At 55.1% G+C, this 21,203-nt stretch overlaps 1 protein-coding gene across 6 annotated transcripts in view; it reads left to right on the plus strand.

Annotated features, from left to right (window-relative positions):
* The window catches only part of TNS1 (tensin 1), a 197,724-nt gene that overhangs the window by 62,819 nt on the left and 113,702 nt on the right, over window positions 1-21,203 (plus strand). For all 6 annotated transcript variants that reach the window (XM_082658097.1, XM_082658098.1, XM_082658101.1 and 3 more), the window contains one exon: window positions 19,748-19,789. In XM_082658097.1, coding sequence (XP_082514223.1) covers window positions 19,748-19,789 — 42 coding nt within the window. The remainder of the gene's footprint in view (window positions 1-19,747; window positions 19,790-21,203) is intronic.

A 21,203-nucleotide genomic window follows, 5' to 3' on the forward strand; every position in this document is an offset into this window, starting at 1 on the left:
GTGTGCCCTTGACCCTGGAGAAGTCAGGGTCGGAGCTGGGGTGGCTGGCAAAGGGTTTCAGGTGCAGCTACTCCGGCTTCTTGGCTTATTTCTGGGGCCTTGAGTCTCTTTCACCCCAGAAAGGGAAACCGAGGCCCAGTTGAGGGATGTGTATCAAAGGGGGGCAGAGGAAAGCTCTCCCAGTTACTGGACTCTGAAAAAAAGCGAATCAGAAATGGGTTGGTGCTGCGGGAGGGAGGGAGGGATCTGGGGAGGCTGGAGGGATTTTGTCCCCAGCACCGTCCGCCCATGGCCCCGGTCTTGGCTTCCAAAGCTATTAGGCGTGCAGAGCTGTGGGCACCAGCAAGCTGGAACGAGGGTGGTGGCGGGGGGCAGGGCTGCCAGTCCTGTGGGCCACGCCACCCCCCCTCGGGTGCCCCCTCTATTATGCATGGTCACATGCAGCCCTCCCCTCCTTCCTTCTCGCCAATCACCTGAAACGCTTTCCCATGGTGGGGGGCGGGGCCGCAGAAGGTGCAGCTGGGTCCCTGGCCTGCCTCTAGCCAGCTTGGTGACCTTGGCCATCTTCCTACTTGTCCACACCTCGGTTTCCTCAGGGAGGGTGGTCGGTGTCTGTGGGGTGGGGGGTGGTAGGTGGGCCCAAGGCCGTCCCTGGCGCTGCCAGTCCTAGTCCGTCCTCCAGGGTTAGTCTGGGCTCTCTAATCCCTGCCTTTTTAGGGCTGCAAGCCTGTAGCTCAGGCCTGGGTGTTCCAGGAAGCAGAGAGGGACTGGCCCAGAAGGGCTGTGTCCTGGGGAGCTGATGGGGCGTGAGGGGCTACAGCAGGGCCCGAGTGGAATCCTGTCTTTCTGCCATTATGGGGCAAGGGTCCCAGGCCTAGGTCAGGGCCCCCAGGAGACTTCCTAGGCCTTCTCCAGCAGAGAATATGGGACCCCTCAGTTTTCCTAGCCCTTGCAAGCTTCCTAGGTGCTCACATGTCTTCTAGTTGGATTACAAGCCCCTTGAGGGCATGCCTGTGCCACTTGCCTCCCTGGTGATCCTTGCTGTGCCTGGCACAGTGCTGCTTAGCGCGAATCAACTGACTAATGAGGGGCAGACGGGTGAGAGTTTCAGACAGTTTAAAAATTTTAAAAAAATTTTATCCTTTAATGCAATTTGTAAAGGTTACGTTCCATGTACAGTTATTACAAAATATTGGCTAGATTCCCTGTGTTGTACAGTACATTCTTGTAGCCTAACAGTTTGTACAACCAATAGTTTGTACCTTCCCCTCCCCTACCCTTATATCCCCCCACCCCCGCCCTGCCACTGGTAACCACTAGTTTGTTCTCTCTCTCTGTGAGTCTGCTTTTTTTGTTATATTCTCTAGTTTGTTGTATTTTTTAGATTCCACATGTAAGTGATATACAGTATTTGTCTTTCCCTGTCTGACTTATTTCACCTAGCATAATGCCCTTGACAGTTTTAATAATAATTTCTGCCTCATAGTGTGGTTGTGAGGATCAGATGAGTTAGTTCACTGAAAACACTTTGAACAGTGCCTGGCACATAGTAAGTGCTCAATAAATGTTAGCAATTATTATTATTGCTATTATTATAATTATTACTGGTGGTGGTGGTGGTGGTGGTGGTGGTGGTGGTGTCCTTCCAGGAGCCCAACTCTGGGTTGGCCCTTTTCTCTCTTGCTGTGGTTGTTCCACCCCTAAGATAGGGAGGCTTATGGGACCAGAGAGTGGAGGAGATGTTGGCATCATTTTCCCCCAAGGGGTCCTAGCATCAGAGCCCAGAGAAGAGACGTCCTCCCCCCTCCAACTCTGTCTCTCTGTGACTGGGGGCTGGTGGGGAGATAAGGGGACCTCTCGAGGCCTTCTCTGCCCAGGGAAGGGAGCTGTGTTTATGGAGAACTCTGAGAAAGCTGCCATCACTGTAGACAAGATGCATTATTATAAACCAGCCCAGGCTCCCCTTCTTGGATCCCATCCATTCCTTGATGAGAGTCACTGAATCAGAGACTCCCAGCCCAGCAAGGATGTGGCCTGGCCTCCAGGCAGGCCACTCTTGACCTCTGGGCAAGCTACTCTTGACCATGGACTATACCCGTAGGGGTAGCAACTATATTTGAAAGTGAGATTCCCCAAATAATGCTGCAAGTTGCTGTGTCTTATACCCTCTAGGTCTCTCTGAAGTCTAACCTGCATCCCTCTTTTAAATTTCGTTTAATTTTTGGCTGTGTTGGGTCTTCGTTGTTGCGTGCGGGCTTTCTCTAGTTGTGGCGAGCGGGGGCTACTCTTCGCTGCGGTGCTAGGGCTTCTCATTGTGGTGGTTTCTCTTGTTGAGGAGCACAGGCTCTAGGCGCGTGGGCTTCAGTAGCTGTAGTTCGTAGGCTCAGTAGTTGTGGCTCGTTGGCTGCAGAGCGCAGGCTCAGTAGTTGTGGCGCACGGGCTTCGTTGCTCAGCGGCATGTGGGATCTTCCCGGACCAGGGCTCGAACCCGTGTGCCCTGCATTGGCAGGCGGATTCTTAACCACTGCGCCACCAGGGAAGTCCTAACCTGCATCCCTCTTGCTGCAACTTTAGTTTAGTCCCTTATTGGTAGGAGGTGAGGGAGAACCATGCCCAGCCTTTCCTGCATGCCTCAGAGCTGGGAGCTTTGACCCCGTGGTGGCAGGGGCAGGCTCTTGGCCACACTCCCTCACCATCTGAGGCCTCTCTGGGGTCCTCTGCTTTCTGGTGCCCCTGATGTTCCTCGTTAGTAGGGGTCAGCCCTCAAGGCCTGCCAAGTTACACCCTCCACCTAGCCCTGGTTCCCACCCAGGAAGGCTGAGGTTGCTCCGAGTTGGGGGTGTGAGCTCCATTTCCGGACCCCTGGTCCGCCCAATTGCAACTGTAAAAGGCATTAAGCTTTTTTTTTTGGAGAAAGAATGGGTTTGGGCTGATGGTGATGACAGCTGCAAAGGGTTCCTGAGCTCAGCCTGACCCTATCTCGCTTCCCTTCCTCAGCCCCTGCTCACCTCTGCCCCATTGCTAGGCCATTGCCCATCTAGAGGAGGGGCTTACCTTTGACCCTTGACCTTGACCAGACCTGAGTAGTCAACTGGTCTCTGACAACCCTTTATGCGGAGCAGCCTGTGGGTTCAGCATGGGGCTTGTTGCTAGGGGGGCGTTGCCCAGGGGCAGACAGAGGGCTTCAGGGGATGCATAAGGGAGGGTTTCTGCCCTGGGGTCCCTGTGGCCTAGGGCAGTGGGAGAGCAGGGCTCTTGCTCTGTCCCTGGACTCTGGACCAATCCCTTCCCTTGCTGGGCCTGATGTCCTCACCTGTAGGATGGAGGGCTGGAGAGACGCTGGGCTGGAAGAATCTGCGAGTCCATTTCCCTGCCGGAGCCTCCCCCGGTCCCAGGCTGTGAACTTCACCTTGCATTGACCTTGCTTCCCTCCCCACCCCGCCCCCCCACCTCTGGCAATCACTGGCAGGAAGTCCTGCTGATTAGGGCCCTAATCACCAGCTGAGACTCCCAGAAACCACGAGCTGGTAGAGCAGAGAGGAGCCACCAGGCCAGGAAGGGGGAAGCACGGGGAGTTGCCCCCACCCAGGGTGACATGGGCTGGGGTGTTGGCTGTGACTAGGGGCCACTAGATGCCTGCTTGGGATTGGGGGTCAGCTCCGTGGGCTGGGGCGGTGCCCGGACACCCACTGTCAGGGCCGTGTGGCAGTGGCTGAGTGCAGCTGGGCACACTTAAAAACCTTTTTGGGCATCTACCCTCTACCACGCAAGGTGCCAGGGGTATGTGTGGGGCTGGGAAGGCCAAGGAGACATGGTCTAGTAGGAAACAAAGGGGAGTAGACAGAGGGTTTCTGCAACATGCAGTGGAGGCATCAAGCAAGAAGGAGTGCACACGAGCGGGTGGAATGGAGAAGACTTTGGAGAAGAGGTGCCATTTGAGATGGGTTTTGAAGGTTGAGAAGGAGTTCGGCAGGAAGGAGCAGGGGCAAAGGCTTCTTCAGGCACAGGGGAAGGCACGCACAAGGGCACAGTGGCACGCATGTAACGATGGATAAAATAATGGCTCCAGGCCTGTGTCAGAGTCAGACAGGCTTAGGTATCCCTCCCACCTCTGCTGCTTACTAGCTGTATGACCTTGGGCTGAGCCTCAGCGTCTGCATCTGTAAAATGGGGTTAATATGCAATCTTATAGAGTTCTGGTGGGATGAAATGAGATTGTACTTGTCAAGTGCCTACTTGTGAAACTCAGTGTCTGCCACAGGCCAAGCCCACAGAAAGTGGTTTGTATGGGAAAGGCTGGCTTTGTGGGAGCCTGGAGGTGTTGCTTGGGGTTCGGCTGCGGGGGATTTTCTGGGAGAGGGAAACAGCAGAGGGCCTTCACGTAGGAGAAACACAAAGAGGGTTTTATTTAGGAAGGTGATTTGGGTAGCTGTGAAGGCTGTCCTGAGCCAGGGAGACCGGGGACAGACCACAAGTCCAATCTCCTGGAGTCCCTGGGCTGGGAAGCCCTCTCCTGAGTCCCTTTGCGCCTCTGGGCTTCCTTACCACGTGCTGTCCTCCTCTCCTGGATCAAGAGGCTGGAGATGCACTGAGATCTCCTTTCTGGAAGATCTTTCAGGACAGAAGAGAGCCCTCCTCGGCAAGGCTTCACACGTGAAGGGATGGACGACTGCAGCAGGCGGGAATGGGGGTAGACCGCGGGCAGCTCCCATTTCTAAGGAATCAAGGGACTCCTTCAGGGGGCTGTCCTTCAGCACCTGCCCGGCACCCAGTAGGTGCTTACTATTTGTTGAATGAATGCATGAACAAGGGTGTCCCCTGGTCAGCGCGGAGGCAGGGGGTGCCCAGCCTGACTGTAAGTGGTCTGGCTAGTGTCTGGACAGGGGCTGCCCACCCGTAGCCAAGAGGAATGTTGAGTGTTGCAGAGGCCAGGTGCTCAGCAACTGCATGGATGAGGGAGCGGAGATTTCAGGAGCTTTAACTTCCCGGAGTGAGGTCCTATCACAAGGGCAGTGTGGCACGGGGGGTCACGATCACAGACTCTGCAGCCACGCCGTCTGGGTTTGAATCCTGACCCCTACCTCTCGCAGGCTGTGTGACTGCCGGCAGCTTACCTAACCTGCTGGTGCTTGAGTTTATTCCGCTGTAAAATGTGGGAACCAGAAAGAACCGTGTCTTCTGGACATACTGTATGACCTTTGGTTATTATTACTGCTATGGTTATTACGTTGTGGATGCAGAGGGAGAGAGCCGGGCAGGGGCTTCTTGGCAGGGATGAGAGCGGCTGCGCAGAGCGGGCTGGGAGAGCGCTAGCGTTAGGGGGAGGCTTTGAAGAGTCCTCGGGGCCTCATGAGCTGCCTCCTCGGACACCACACATGGTGCTGCCTCTGCTGTGGCCAGCTGAGCCGAGCTGAGCGTGGGAGCGGAGGCAGCAGCCAGGCCTGGATTCCAGGCTGGAGCCCTGGGAGACAGGGGCGAGCCAGGGCGAGGGGTGGGGGAGGAGAGGTGAGCAGAGAGGAGGCCAGGACTCTCCCTAGTCCCCAGCTGGGACCCCAGGAATTCCTTCCATCATCTCTTGCCAGAGGGCCTGGCCTTTTAGCTCCAGGGCCTTCAGAAGGCCTGTGGTCCATCTCCCTGCTTCCTGGGCAGACTGTTTCTGATGCCTCTTCACTGTTAGAAAGTGATTACTCTATACTAACCATCATCTGGCTGCAACTCCTTTCTTCCCCCTTCAGCTCGCCTTCAGCTCTGCCACCGCCCGTGTTGTGGAATGAGCAGCTGCTTTGCAGCACGGGAGAGTGAGGGTAGACTTCAGTGCTCTTCCCTGACTTGGGGCAGGGGGAGGGGATTAGCTGGAGGGACTGGTGGCAGGGGGGTCGGGTGGCCTGTTTCTAGTCCCCCTTTGGCACTGAGTGACCTTGGGAAAAGCACTTCCCCTCTCTGGGCTTCAGTTTCCTCGTTTGTGAGATGAGAAGGTGGAGTTAGGAGAGTTCTTGCGTTCTAATCAGTGATGGAGTTCTGCAAGTCCATGGATCTTTCTGAACAGAGAGGCTCTTGCTCTTGGGGCTCTTGGAAGAGTTGTCCACCATGGACGTGGGGGCCCTGGAGCGTCTTTACGCATCTACTGGGAAGCCTGCTGAGACGCTGAGGAGGTCCCTTCCAGCCCTGGGACTGGAAGATTCTTTGCTCGGTGACCTCTCCTCCAGCTCCATTTCTTAGAACAGAGCGGAGGGCAACAGCTGTCAGAGTTGAATGGGCCAGAGCTTCTGGGTCTCTGTCCCAGTGACTCAGGTGGGGATGTGCTGGCGGGATTTGAGCTGGTGAAGTGAGGGAGGGAACTGGGCAGATCTGCCAGCTCCCCCTTGGCCACGCTTCGGGGACGGAGTGGGAGTAAGTGATGTGCTGAGCAGTGGACGTGCAGAGAGGAGTGAGTAACAGTTGTGAGTAATGGCTCAGTGTCTCTGCCGGGCAGGTGGCTCTTAGACTGTACAGAGCTGTCTGGGGCTCCGGAAATGCTCGCTGGAGGCCAAGCCACTGAGTCACGGCGGCAGCCTGAGCTTTGCTGCCACTGCCCTCCTTAGGAGTTGGGAGTCCAGCCCCAGCCCCTCCCCCCATCTATACCTCCACACCCCCTGAGCCCCATAGCTGCCCTGTTTTGTCCTCTAAGCGCCCTAGTGACTTGGATTGCCTGAAGGAGTATATATTTTGTATTCTGACTGTCCTGGGTTTGAGTCCCAGCTCAACTGCTCATAACCGAGTGGTCTTGGGCAACTTACTTTTCTTGTTGAGTTTCAGTGGCCTCATCTGGAAAAAGGGAGTATTGCCTGTTGTGCATATTGTTGAACGGGTTAAATGTGGTACTATGTCTGAAGTACACAGTACACGGTAGGTATTCAAATAAAGTGGTTGTCCCACAAACCCTAAACTCTGTTTTGCTTCTCACCACCTCCACCTCTAAAATTCCTGCTTCTGTGCCTTTATCCCATAATTTTCAGGATGCTTATCCTCCAATTAGATCTGCCCCATCGTTTGTGCACATGCCATCCTGTTTCTGCCACCTCCTTCCCAGCTTCCGTCTGTGTGCCTTACCCCCTCACCTGCTCTAGCAGAAGGATGGGCAAGGCTCAGGTGGCCCGGGCGAGTCCAAGGGGAATTTGTCACTTGTCTGGCTGCAGTGGGTGTTCAGGCTCCTGTGGGCACCTCACATCCCCCACCTCTGTTGGTTCATGCTCTCCCCTCTCCACTGTCTGCCCACATGGGTCATTTCCCCCTCTGGCATTCTGAAATCAGCTGAGCTCAGGGCCATGCAGACTGCCCCTGCTAGTAGGTGTGCTGGCCGTGCTGCTGTGTTCCCGTCTGTGCGGCTCTGCTTGGGGCGGGGCGGGGAGGGAGCGCCAGGGAGTGACTTTGCATCTGCACCTGGCAGTGGTCCTGTGGTGTGTGTGTGCGCGCACACGCTCTGTGTGTGCCTCAGGGCGTCTGAGCTGTGTGTGTGCCGTGTCTCTGGGTCACTGGGCCTCTATCTGATGTGAGCTCTCTCTCCTGTCCAGTTAAAATCTGCCTGTTTTCCCAGCCAGATAAAGCCAGGTCTTCCGTTGCCTCTCCCTCCACCCCCTCTTCCCTCCAAACCTGGTTTCGGATGTGTGCATCTTGGAGGGCCTCCCGGGGAACAAGGAAACGTTGCAGAGGGGTGGATATGCGTCAGATGGAGCTGAACAATGCCGGTGACAGCCAGGCCTCCGCTGGCCTTCAGCGCTGGCCTGGCTTCAAGTCTCTGCGGCTGGCTAATTGGGAGCGAGAGGGGGCTTCCTGCGACTCAGCTACAGATGGATTTAAAGGAGCTCCATGGAGCTGGGCTTGGCCTGCCCTGCCCTGGGGACCTCCTGCTCCTGGGGCTCCTGGGGCAGTCCATCAGAACAGATGGGGTTCCAGAACACCAGCCCTTGACAGGCGCTAATCGTGCGGAACAGTCACACTGACTCCTCCTGTCGCTGCCATCTGTGGCCCAGGAGTTTTCTACATGAGTGACTTTTCAGATAATTGAAGCTTAGGCCACCTAAGAGTCGAAAGCTCCAAAGAAAAGAAGGTGAATTGCTTTGATGGGAATCTTTTGCATTGTATTATACTGCTCCGAGCTCTGACTTAAGGCAGACAGAACCTTCCTCTCATTCTGTTATTGTTCCTCAGTTTTTTCTCTGTAAAGTGGGCATATGAACAGAACCTACCTCACAGGGTTCAAGTGAGGATTGCATGAGTTGAGACACATCAAATGCACATAGTATGCCCCGTACAGTTTGCGGCCCTGTAACGAAGGCACGGAGGCATGGAGAGGTGCAAGAACTGCATCCGGCTCAAATAGGAGGGAGCTGACGTTTCCCAAGCATGTGCTGTGTGCCAGACATTTTTACTCATGTTATCTCAGTCAACTTTATTTTGTCCTCCCAACCACTCTGCAAAGTAGGTCTCATTATCCCCAGTTTACAGATGAGGAAACTGAGACTCGGGGAGGTTCAATAAGGTCTCAATAGCTGGCCTATGGCAAATGGGTATTTGAGCCCAGGCCTAACCTAGTCCAGGGCTTTTCTAATCCTATCTCTTGTCTTTTGGTTGGAAACTCATGATCCCTCAGTGTGTTCAGGAATTTGGAAATGAGGGTCCAGAAGCAGAAGGTGTTATGATCTATCAGAATTGAACCCGCTCCCAGTTACCATGTTTGGGTTAGGTTCAGAGCGGTTTGGAGTCCGGTGATGAGACAAAATGACCTTTAGGGGTCTAGGGAACTCAAGAGCACATATGGACTTTGAGAATACAGAAGTTTTCTCCTGTTTGCTTTTCTTCTGGCAAGCCTTAAATCTTTAAAAAAGGAGGTAGGTAGGCATCGGGAAGGCCTTCCTGATAGCATCGGCGTAGGGCAGTGATGCAGGCAGCATAGGGAGCTGAAGAACCAAATAAACTTTAGGGAATTTCTTCAAATCCAAGGTGTCTTCTTCCCGCCCCCCCCCCCATTTTAATATTTCTGAACTTGGGATGCATCTTACGGTTGAAGTGTACAATACATTTCGGGTAGCATTTCCTCCTCAAAAGTTCTTGTCCAGTTGATGGTGCCCCAGACAATCAATGGTATCTTTGAGATTAGGAAACAGAGCCGTGAACACCTGTGGTTTGCAAGGCTTCTTGCAGATGTGGAAGGGAGAGAGAGCTGCAGGCCATTGCCCTGCCCTGAGAGCTGACTGTGGCCGGGTTTAAGAAAGCAAGAGGAACCTCTGATGTCTGTGTGGGTTTGAGGGTGGCCCCTAGCCCTGGAATTCTCAGTCTGGGACCTCGCTCAGCCCGTCTTCTCCTCCACCCCCCTGCCCCAGCCTCCTCCACCAGGGCCCCTGGTGTGCTCCTTGGCAGTCCCAGAACCCTCTGGCTTCTTGGGTTTCCCCCTTGCTCTTAAATTTGTTTCCCATGCATCCTTCCTGCCTTACTGTTTTAGCACAGCTTAGGGTCAAAGGCTTTTTTCCCTTAAAGTTTTCATCTAAGGTCAGAAACCCTCATGGGGAGTGAGAGGATGGGGCAGTCTCCCTCTGGGTGTAATTTCTGGAAAAACAGATGGACTTGAATCCCAGTGAAGTAATAGCCCTCTTCATACCTCCGTTATAGCAGTTACTGAGCTCTTTATAATTCTCTGTTTACATGCCTGTCTCCTCCACTGGGCCACAGGTTCCCCTCCTGGACCAGGCCATTCTTACTCCTCTCTGTCTCCATAGCTGGGAAAGTGGCACCAAAGGGCCCTCAGTCACTGTTGTTGAAGGAATGCCTGGTCTTGCTTCTGTGCCCATCACCTCCCCTCTGTCCCCAGTTCCACTAGAACCTTGACTACAGACCGCAGCCCTTTCCTTCACCAGATTCTTCTAGGAGCTTCCTAGAAACGATGTTTTCTCTGCTGGAGGCCGTGTCATCCAACCCACCTGCTTTAGAACGAATGGCCCTTCTCCAGGCAGGGAGGAAGGGCTGGGGTTTTCCCTGCTCTTTAGATCTTAGAAGGTAACCTTGAAGTCTGCATTTCCAACTCCCTGTTCAGTGCCTCCACTTATATAACAGAGGCCCTGCTTCCTCTGAGTCCTCCAGGCTGGGTCCCTCAGTGGTGGCTGATTTCTCCTCAGTCTTCTTATATCCCCTTGTACTGCTCTCGGTAAACCTCACTCCTCTGCTCCTGACCCCAGCTCAGAGCCTCTTTTCACTTTGGTCTCTTCTTCTGCCACCCCCCACCCCCACCCCTGGCCCAGACATCTCCCCGGCCCACCCACCTCAGAGGCTATGCCCCCCATGAATCTCTACCTTTGACCCCCTACTGGGCAAGGTGCTATGGTCCTGGGCGGAGCTGAGGCTTGGGGTGCTGCCAGGTTGGAACTCTGGTTCCATTACCTACTGGTTGTATGACCTCAGGCTAAGCACATTACCTCTAAGCACCTCGTTTCCCCATCTGTAAAATGGGCTGGTAACCCCTACCTCACAGTGTACCATATGGAAAAAAACCAAACAGACTTGACAGTGGCGTTCTCTGGCTGGAGCACGGGCTTCGAGGCAGAGAGGTGAGGAATGGGACTGGAGAGAGAGACGCAGCCAGGTCTCGAAGGGCCGTGAGGACCATATTAGGGCATCTGGACTTTATCCCATGGAGCCGGGAGCCATGGAAGGACTTCAGGCAGAGGAGTGGCATTAACGGCTATGCCTTGTAGAAATAGTTCTCTGGCTGCCGAGCGGAGAGTGGCTTAGAGGACTGGACTGAGGGCAGGGAGGCCTGTGCCAGGAGGCCGTTGTAAGAATCTCCACGATTAAAGAGACTAGGGGTGAGGGGGTGGCTTGGAGAGATATTTGGGTGGAGGAGTTGACCAGGCTCGGTTGGGGGGCGGTGTAGGAGGAGTGCAGCCAACCCTCAGGTTCGGGCTGAACAACCTTGGGTGGCCCGGAAGTTGGGTGGTTGTCAGTAGCCACGAGGGAGCCCAGGAGGAGGCAGAGTGGGGACAGGGCTGTGAGTGCAGGATGCTGACCAGTGTCAAGCCCTGGGCCCAGCTGTGCCTGTGGCCCCGCATGCCCCACGGTTGTCACTGCCGACCCCTGGCTCCCCTCTTGTGCTCCCAGGGCCTGGCGCCTAGGAGGCACTTGGTACCTGTTTGCTGGACTCATCTTCTCTGATTTTCTGCTCATGAGAAGTCTGGCCTGGCGTGGAACCTCAGCCCTCCCAGGGTCACTGACTTTGGGTGTGGGCCAGTGTGGCCCCTGAGCTGGGCCCTTGGGGCCCCAGTTTGGGTTCCAGGGTGGGCAGCTCTTCAGAAAAGATGTTCTGCCACCAGCTAGGCATCCGGCGATCTGGGTGCTATCTTATGCCATCCTTCGGGTAAGCTCTGAAGGGGACCGGCTGCAGAGGGCAGGGCCTGCTGCTAGGCCTGCCCCACCTGCTTTGCTGCTGCCAGAACCTTCTTGGGAAATATCTGCTCTGAAATATCCCAGTCCAGTGGGCTCAAGAGGGTCAGGCACACCCGGCCTTCCCCTTGGATGGCGTTGGGCTGTGCAGGTCAGGGCTGCTGTGTGTGGGTGTGGCTAGAAACTTCTCTCTCTGGAGAGCCTCATCTTGAGTGTGTTACAGGGCCTGGAGGCTGGCAGAAGCTGGGGCGGCCAGTGAGTGGGGCCTGAGGAAAGGCTCCCGAGATAAGACGGAGGGTTGGGCTACCGGAGAGCTGCTGGAGCTGTGGGGGCGGGTTGATTGGGTCAGTGGTCCAAGAGGAGCCTGGCAGAGGAGGATTTGGGGGAGGGGGTGGGACTGGGGCTCTGGGGGCAGTGACCAGCGTCGGCTGTCTGGGTCGTCCCTGTGTCTTGTCTGCTTGGGTTCTGAGTCAGAGACTGCTGGCTTTGGGGAAAGGGCCAGGCCCCCTCCTTGCCCCTGGCTGGCTCCCTGGCCCCGGAGGGGACTCTGGGCTGGGGCATGGCTCCCCGCCCCTCAGCTCTAGGTGTCCCTGGGAACAGGCCCCTTCTTGCCTCCAGGAACTTGACGCAGTTCCTTTCCCGGTCCCGAGCAGAACTCTATATAAGGGAAGGAAACAGCCGAGCAGGTCGGGACCAAGCTCTGGTGAGGATGGGTGGCCTGGAGGGGAGGGCGCAGGCCTGGGGAGGAGATAGAGCCGGGGCAGTGGCCCCTTCCTCCCCGGGACCCCCCTGCCCAGGGCTTGAGGCTCAGTCTGGGAGGCCAGTGTCTTCAAGCCATGCTGTGGCTCTGCCCCTTTCACCCCGGGCCTTGTACTGGCCCAGTCCCCGCCCCCCACCCCCATGGCCAGGGCATTTCGTAGCTGCCTGACCGTGAGCACCCTCGGGTCCTGGAGGGGTGCACTGCTCACCCCGGCTTCCAAGCCACACCCTGGTCCACTAGGCTGGGTCTCCCAGCCTGCCCTTGCCTCGCTGGCAGGGGCCGACTGGGTCTTTCTTGATAGAACCCACTGGACTCATAATGTGACCTCTGAGGTGCTGGGCTGTCCACAGTCGTCTGGCTGTGTCCTCAGTCATGGGGCAGGCGGGCTGGATTCCCCTGGGATCATTGTCTCCATCATTCTTGACCCCTCTGGTGTCTCCTGAGTGGCCAGGGCTCAGAGGATGGCTGCCGTCCTGGTTACAGGTTCCTCAAGTGGGTCCCAGAGGGTGAGCAGCAGACAGAGCTGAGGGCAGGATCCCTGGCTCTGTGAAGGGTAGGAAGGGGAGTGGTGCCCTCCCATGTTTTGGGTGGGGGAGAGAAGTAGAGGTTGGAGGGAGCGTCGGTTCAGATGAGGTGGGGATGAGGACCTGCAGGTTTCAGGGTGCCTGATGGCCCCTTGTCTCTAGGCTTTGGGGCTCTTCCCCCCTTGCTCCTTCCCCCATTACTATTAGTGTTACTGCACATCTCCTGCTTGCCTTAAGCTCCCCGTCCTTCACCTCCCCCGGTCCCTCTCCTACTCAGGCACCTTCAGTGGCTCCCCAGTGCTGGCAGCTAAAAGTCTTAACTCCTCTGCTGGGCATTCAGAGTTGCCCATCGTCCAGCCTGGAAAGAGACTTTTTGGCCAGTCTGCCTCCCTCATCTCCTAACACGTGCCCCTTGGTGCTGTCTCTTCCCTTCCCCCACCCTGTGTCCCAGCCAAAGGGGATTCTTTTGACATGGAAAGCCTTCCCACCTCCATGCCTTGTTTGTGTGGTTATTTCCACCTGAAAAGCCCTTTTCCCATCTCCACCTTCAAAACCTTATCCATGGACCTAGTGAGCTCCAGGCTCTGAGCAGAGCCCCAGAGCTTCTCCATGCAAATGACCCATGTGCCTCCTGCCCTCATGGGGCTTGCGGGGGAGTCGGTGAGACACACAGTAGACAAACAGAAGCAAGGCGTCCTGGAGGACTGGCTCGGGTACGCCCTCCTCCGTGGAGCCTGCCTGGGCCCCCCGAGCTCTCTCTGTGCTCTCACAAGTGGGGGCTTCACCCGGCCATGGGGACAGTGTGGCGTGCTGGGAAGAGCAGGTATTGGAGTCAGGCTGATTCGGGTATCAGTCCTGGCACTGTCACTTGATAGATGTGTCATCTTGGATCTCACAGGATTGTTGAAGGGCTGCCTGAGATCCTGTAAGATGAGGATGCTAATAACCTACCTCAAGGGGGTCGTGAAGGGTGAAGGGATAATGTACACAAGGGCTTAGAACCGTGCCAGGCACACAGTGAGTGTGCAGAAAACTTTGGCAACTACCGTTTATACTTCTGCCAATACTACTACTTCTAGCTGTTCGGCTTTGGGCAAGTTGCTTAAATTCTCTGAGCCTATTTACCTCAAAAACTTGTCAACGAGATTAAATAAAATAACGTATATAAAGCAGCCAACTCAGTGGCCAAGAGTGGGTGCTCTGCAAACCCCAGTTTCCTTCCTTTCCACGTATCTTCTGGTGTCATTCGAGGTGGGTGCCTGGAGTTGTTGGGACAGGGACGTGTAGCAGGTGTCAGCAAGAACTTCTCTGGAAACAGCCCAAGTGTCCATCCACAGATGGATGGATAAACACAATGTGGTATATTCATACGATGGAATAGTATTCAGCCTCAAAATGCAATGCAACTCTGATACATGCTACAACATGAATGAGTCTTGAAAACATTATGCCAAGCGTGTTAGTTTGCTGGGTCTACCATAACAAAATACCACACACTCAGTGCTTTAAACAACAGAAATTAATTTTCTCACAATTCTGGAGGCTGGAGGTCCAAGATCAAGGTGCTGGCAGGTTTGGTTTCCTCTGAGGTCTCTCTCCTTGGCTTGTAGACGGCCACCTCCTCCTTGTGTCCTCACAGGGTCCTCCCTTTGTGCGTGTACCCCTAGTGACTCTCTGTGGGTCCTGATCTCTTTTTGTAAGGACACCAGTCATATTGGATTAGGGCCCACCTTAATGGCCTCATTTTAACTTAGTTACCTCTTTATAGGCCAAGAGTGGGTGCTCTGAAAACCCCAGTTTCCTTCCTTTCCATGTATCTTCTGGTGTCATTCGAGGTGGGTGCCTGCAGTTGTTGGGACAGGGACGTGTAGCAGGTGTCAGCAAGAACGTCTCTGGAAACAACCCAAGTGTTGTATTCAGTTGTATTCTGAGGTATTGGGGGTTAGGACGTCAACACAAGAATTTTGGAGTATACAATTCAGCTCATAACATTTAGCGAAAAAAGCCAGAGACAAAAAGGCAAATATTGTATGATTCCTTTTGTATGAGATACCTAGAATAGGCATATTCATAGAGACAGAAAGTCGATTAGAGGTTATTAGGGGAGATAGGGGAATTATTGTTTAATGGGTGTCGGGTTTCTGTTTGGGATAATTAAAATGTTCTGGAAATGGATAGTGGAGATGATTGTACAGTATTGTTAGAGTACTCAGTGCCACTGAGTTACAGTTAGAAATGGTTAAAATGGCAAATTTTATGTTATGTGCATTTTATTTTTATGTGCATTACAAAAAAGGGACTAGCAAGACATAGGGGGAAAAACCCTTTTCTGCTCAGGATTATATGAAATGCTTGATTCAGAGGCTCAAGTGGTTCTAGTTTAGGCTGAGACCAAGGCTGTCCTCCAGTCCTGGGGGCCAGGTGGATGTGGGTGTGGGAAGCCTCTCTGGAGGGCTGGGATTTCATGTAACCAATCCTGAGACTGGAGGATGGGAGTGTCAGGCCCAGTTGGGGACCAGGCCCTGCCAGTCGTCAGGTAGTGAGGTGATGAGGGCAGTGGGAGGCGGGTTGGATTTTCACCTACAGCTCTCCCCTTGCCGGCTGATTGACCCTGGATAAGTGTTATGACCTCTTCGAGCCTCCATTTCTTCACCTGTAAAATGGGAGCAATATTACTGACTCTGCAGTGTTGGAGGGTCTCAGAGACATAGGCATATGGTAGGATTAACTCCCCTCTCATAGCAGGTGCTTAACTAATGGCAGTGATTTTACCACTGGTGGTGACAGGTGCTTCCTTTCCTCAGAACTTGAGTTTCTTTCATCTTTCCACAAATCTTTTGTGTGTACCTACTGTGTGCTGGGACCAGCGTGATGAACAAGACATGCTCCCTGCCCTCATGGCATTTGATTTCTAGAGGGGGAAACAGATTATAGACAAGAAAATAAACACATCTATTACTACAAATTGTAATTATGTCTGTGAAGGAAGACATAGGAGTTCAGGAGAGAGAATATCTCTGTGTAATCTCTCTCTCTCTCTCTCTCTGTGTGTGTGTGTGTGTGTGTGTGTGTGTGTGTGTGTGTGTGTGTGTGTAACTTAAGGGAGTCAGAGAGGGCCTCTCTCTGGGGTGGTGGCATTTAAGCCAAAGCCAGAAGGAGAGGAAGGACCCAGCTATGCAGAGAGCTGGGCTAAGAACATCCAGGCAGAGGGAACAGTATAAACAGAGCCCCTGGTGAAGAACAGAGCCAGGTGTGTCCCAAGGACTGAGAGGAACCTACCCCTTGCGTGTGGCTTTGGGTCCTGGACGAGGGGGTTGGGCACAGAATGACGGTGGGGAGAAGGACAGGGACCAGGCTGTGCAGAGAGCTCTTTGCTTGGGCTGCCTGCTGACTGGTGCTTTAGACCCTCCTGTCCTGGGGGAGTCTCCAAGGCTGTGCCCTGTTGTTGGCACTATGCCTGGGGACCTTTGAAATTCAGAAAATATTAGTAGTGGGGGGCTGCTAAATGCCAGGCATTGGCCTCGATCGGGCCTGTTAACACTCACATCCCGGCATCCCCGGCTCTCTAATTGCGGAGCCGCACTGTTCTGCTGCAGTGGCCTTGGGCAAGTTGTTACCCTTTCTGTGCCTTCGTTTCTTCCTCTGTGAAATGGAGATAATAACCCAAATGTATAACCCATACATTTTAAAAATATATATTTATTTATTTGGCTGCGCCGAGTCTTAGTTGCAGCACACGGGACCTTCGTTGCCGCACGCGGGATCTTTTAGTTGCGGCATGTGGGATCTAGTTCCCTGACCAGGGATCGAACCCGGGCCCCCTGCATTGGGAGTGTGGAGTCTTAACCACTGGACCACCAGGGAAGTCCCAACCCATACACTTTCTATTAGGATCAAATGAGTCCAGGGAAAGGGCTTAGGACAGTAACAGACACATAGGCACATCCCATAAGCTTCCTGTTACCACTCTCGTTGTGTATGGCTCTGTGGAAATTCGTGTTTACAGGAGAGTTGACACAGCAGAGAGGGCAGGAGCATATCTCTGTCTGGAGCCAGACTGCTGGGTTTGCATCCTGCCTTCTCTGCTGGACAGTTGATTAACCTCTGTGCCTTGGTCCCCTCATCCATAAAACAGATGCTCAGGGTGGTTGTGAGAATGGAGTGAGTTAATTTGCGCCAAGTACAAAGCACAGGGCCTGCCCTGTAGCAAGTGCGATGGAAGTATTTGATGTTGCTGCTACTTTTATTGCTGTTATAGTTTTCAGAATGGAAAGGCTGACCTGGGTGCTGATGCGTAGTGGAGGGAGACCCGGGGAGGAGGCTTACCTGAGGCCGACTTCCTGGGCCTGAGCCCTGAAATCCTACGCTGCCAGCCCTGGGGAGGCAAATGGTTGGCATCCCAGCGTCTGCCCCCTCTGCAGAGGGAGGCTTCCTAGCTGGGGTCCCCAGGGCCAGTGGGAGCGGTCACTGCTGGCCACAGGGCACGGGCCAGAGTGGCAGGGGGCCCTGGCTCTGCCTGGCACATTCCAGGCTCCTGAGAGGGTGGCCAGGGGCCAGGGTGCCGGAGGGAAGGAGAGAGCCTTTTAAGGAAACATTTCTCTGCTTAAAAAAAAAAAAAAAAGAGACAAGAAACACTGAAACACACAACAAAGTTAGTGGGCTGGCTGGCCAGCTGTCCTGGAATGCACAGCTGTGGGTGGTGGGTGGAGGAGGCCACTGGGGGGCAGCAGGCCACGAGGGGCACCCAGGCATCAGGCCCTCGGACTGGGGGTCCTCAGCTGCCCCTCAGATCTCAGTCCTCGGCGGGGACAGGGAAGGGACCTGGGCTCAGGTCCCATTTTTTCCACGCCTTGGGGTGGTGCTGGGGTAGCAGCTCTCCCTCTTGTCTCAGAGGACACCTGTCCATCCTGCCCTTGCCTCAAAATGTGTCCGTAACGCCCTCTCTCACTTCCCCAAGTCCCAGTCCCGAATGGAGACTAGACACCCACTCTCGTGGATTGCAGGTGGAGACGGTGGCGGTGGACGCGGCTGGCCCGTGGCTGGCCCGTGGCTGGGAGGCCGTGGCTGGGAGGTCGTGGCGGTCGCCGGCAGCATGCCCTCCTCTTGCAGCTGATCCCACATTTAGGTTCCCAGCCTCATCCCAGCTCTAGCTCCAAGGAAAGGAGCAGATCAGGGCGCGCTGCTCTGTGTATTGACCCGCTCCCACCCCGGCTTGAGGGCCCATGGGTGATAGGAGGAGCAGGGACAGGAGACACTGGGAGCCTGGCCCTATGAGGTTGAAACCCACAAGCCTCAGAGTGGGATTTGGGGCTGGGGGCAGGAGGAGACAGGCAGGAGGCCACTGCTGGATGCGGGACTCCTGCCCTCAAGGTGCCTAGGGGATAGCAGTGTCCCCGTGGCTGAGACCTTGTCGGGTGGGCAGGGTGCCCTGAAGGCTGCAGCCGCCTCCGGACTTTCCTGCCCTTCTGGCCTGTTCTTCTGGCATCCTCCACCCCACCCTTGGCCACTGATCAGCTGTGTGACCTTGGACAAGTTGTTTAACTTCTCTGTGCCCCCTGCACCTCAAACGGAGGTATAATAGTACCTACCTTATTGGGTTGTTGAAAGGATTGCATGAGTTAACGTGGGTAAGGCATCGATAATAATACCTGTGCACATTCAGTATGCATTATATATGTTAGATATTGTTCCTTCCTTTTTTTTGGCTTCATGTGTGATTCTCCCAAGTCCTAGAGTAATGCTGAGTGCAGGGTGACAGGTACTGAGGTTCAGCTCAGGCTTCTTTGCTGGAGAATGAGGTGGGCAGGGAGCCTGCGGTGTGGCCGGGTCAAGAACCCAGGGATGCTAACTCCCAGCCTCTCCACCCCTTCCAGAGCCCGGGGCACACTGTCCCACAGGTATGGTTCCCTTCTAGGCGGGTATGTCAAGCCGGGTGATCTCTGGGGCTGGTCAGATGCTAGAACAGGGTCAGGTGAAGGAAGGGCCCAGCTGAGGGTGAGGCCTCTGTGAACAGCCATGTTCATAGAGCCCGGGCTGTCGGCTGGGGCGGGGGCCCGGGTTGCCTACTGTTTGAGGAGGCAGCCCCCCACTCTTCGGCGATCCACGGCTTATGTCCAGACACCCTCATGCCCGGAGCGGGGGGTGGCGGCGGGGAGCGCTTCCCCCGCCGTCCCCTCTGTGGGCCCCCTGCCTGGTGTTTGGGTCAGGAATTGGAGCCAAGGTTGAGGTATGAGCTCCAAGAAAAACGTGTCCCAGCTAGAAGAAAGGAACACATTGAGTCTCTGATAAAGGCCCCTGCTAATTGTCAGGGTAGTGGTTTGGCTGCCCGGCCCCTGGGGAGGGAGTGTTATCTCAGGGTAGCGAGCAGACCAGCCCCCTCCCTGCCCTCTCCCTCTGTCTTGAGGCCACATGGCCACCCCCCTCCCCCATTAGAGAAGAAGCCGAGGACGATGACAGTCATAGCTCACCCGCCGAGGGTGCTTGCGCTCTGCAAGGCCTTCCACATCTATTAGCGATGCGGCCGCCTTCGGAAGAGTCGACAGGCCCTTCCCCAGCCTGTTTCCCTGCACGGTCTGGGAAACTTTGCCAGTTGTCTGCAGCTGTGACCTTTGGGTCAGGTACCTTGGCATTTGGGAGAATGGAGGAGGTGACTCTTCCTTTTCTGGAGGTCTTAAACACGGTTTTTGAAAAAATTAAAACAAATCGTACCATAGTGTAGGAAATTTACAACATAGAGCAAAGAAAAAAAAATATTCTTATTACCTTAACCCTGGTGCTTTGACCTCCAGTTTTTCCGCGTATTTTTTTACGGAGTTTAAAAAATGGGACTTGCATTTCACTTTTGCCTTCTGCCGCTCCCCCACCCGCTGAGTGTTATTGCCTAAGCAGCTTTCCGTGTTGCTCCACGGTCCTCCCGCTGGAGAGTGTCGGTGTTCGTGAACTGAAGGAAGGGGTGTCCAGCACGGGGCGGCGGGGAGCGGAATGGTCTCAGGAGGCCCTGGTTTTCTGTGGGGATGAAGATGCTAACCTTGCCCTTTCTCTGTTCCTCCCACAGGTGGCTGCTCCCTGCGTTCCTCCATCCAGCCATGAACTGGTGGTGAGTGACGGTCCATTCCCTGTCCTGCCAGCCCCGCCTCCCCTCTTTCCTCAGCTCCCGCTGCAGCTTGCTTGAGACCCAAGCATGCTGGTAGCCCCCATGGGTGCTGGGCCATTAGGTAATGATGAGGAAGGGGCCATGTCCCGAGGCCGAAGCTGAACTGGGAGGAAGTGAGTCATGAGGTCCTTTCATGACTTCATGAGATGCGGGGCCTCCTATTTCAATCTTGAGACTTAAGTCCTTGGAAAAACCCATAAAAGGACATCTCGCCTGTTTCTAGGCCTGGCCAGGTGCCTGTTGTCCTGGGGCTTACAGAACCAGGGAATGGCATCTCCTTCCACCCGCCCGGTCCCTGGTCAGGTGCCGTTTGGCTGGAGGCAGGGGGAAGGATGGCGTGACCCACAAGAGTCCAGACACCTGGGCAGTTGCTCACGTTCAGGTGGCCTGTTCCACCTCCAGTCTCCTTCGCTGACTCTGCTTTTCTGCCTTCTCTCCGCGTCCCCCGCTCTTCCCTCTCTCCCCCAATCAGGTTTCCGGAAAAGCATGGATGGGGCAGGACTTCTGTGAGTTGTGGGCTGTGGAGAGAGGCCTGCTCCAGACCGATCCCAGCTGGGCTGATTTGGAATTTGTCCCTCCCTGCCCTCTCCCTGCCTTCCTTCCCTTCAGAGGTCTCTCTTGCTCCCCAGCCCAGCGCAGGAGGCAGGCGGGGCCCTGGAGCCTGGAGAGGGAAGCGCCTGCCTGTGTGCAGGTGCCTGTGTGTGCGTTTGCGTGTGGGGTGCGTCACAGAGGGCCCCTGTGGGCACCACCATCCGACTGGCTGGTGTGGAGGTGCCTGTGGTGACACTGATGTGGGTGGGAGTCCGGGGGAGGCGGCACGGGTGCCGCAGGACCCAGGCAGTTGGAGGCATCTGCACACCCGTGCGGTATCCAGCTTGGATACTGGAATCTCGCTCAGGTCTCCTGGCCTTTTCTCCTCCAACACCTGTTTGCCGTATGACAATGGGCCAGTCCCTGCCCTCTTTCTGAACCTCAGTTTCCCTCTCCGTCAAAGAGAGGGGTTGCACTGGATGCTCCAAAGGCTTTCTCTGTGCTGACACATAATCCCACCGCCCGGCCCCCCCCCCCCGCCCCCGCCACCGTTCAGGGTCATCGATGGAATGAAATAAAGTATGCAAAAAAAAAAGTATGCAAAAGTGCTTGTGACTCTTAGCTGTCTTTGGACCCAGAACAGTGTCCCTGCTCTCTGCCCTCCCAGCCCAGGCTCTGCTTAGCTCTTTGCCTTCCTTGCATCGGCTCCTCTTTCCTAATCTCACTGGGCTCAAACCCTTCTGGGCCTCGGCACTGCCTGGCTGTGCCGCTCCAGATGTGGAGTATTATCCGTGCAGAGCTCAGTTGAAGGTCATCTGACAACAGC

Source organism: Grampus griseus (genome assembly GCF_964374135.1).
Source record: "Grampus griseus genome assembly, chromosome: 7".
Lineage (NCBI taxonomy): Eukaryota > Metazoa > Chordata > Mammalia > Artiodactyla > Delphinidae > Grampus > Grampus griseus.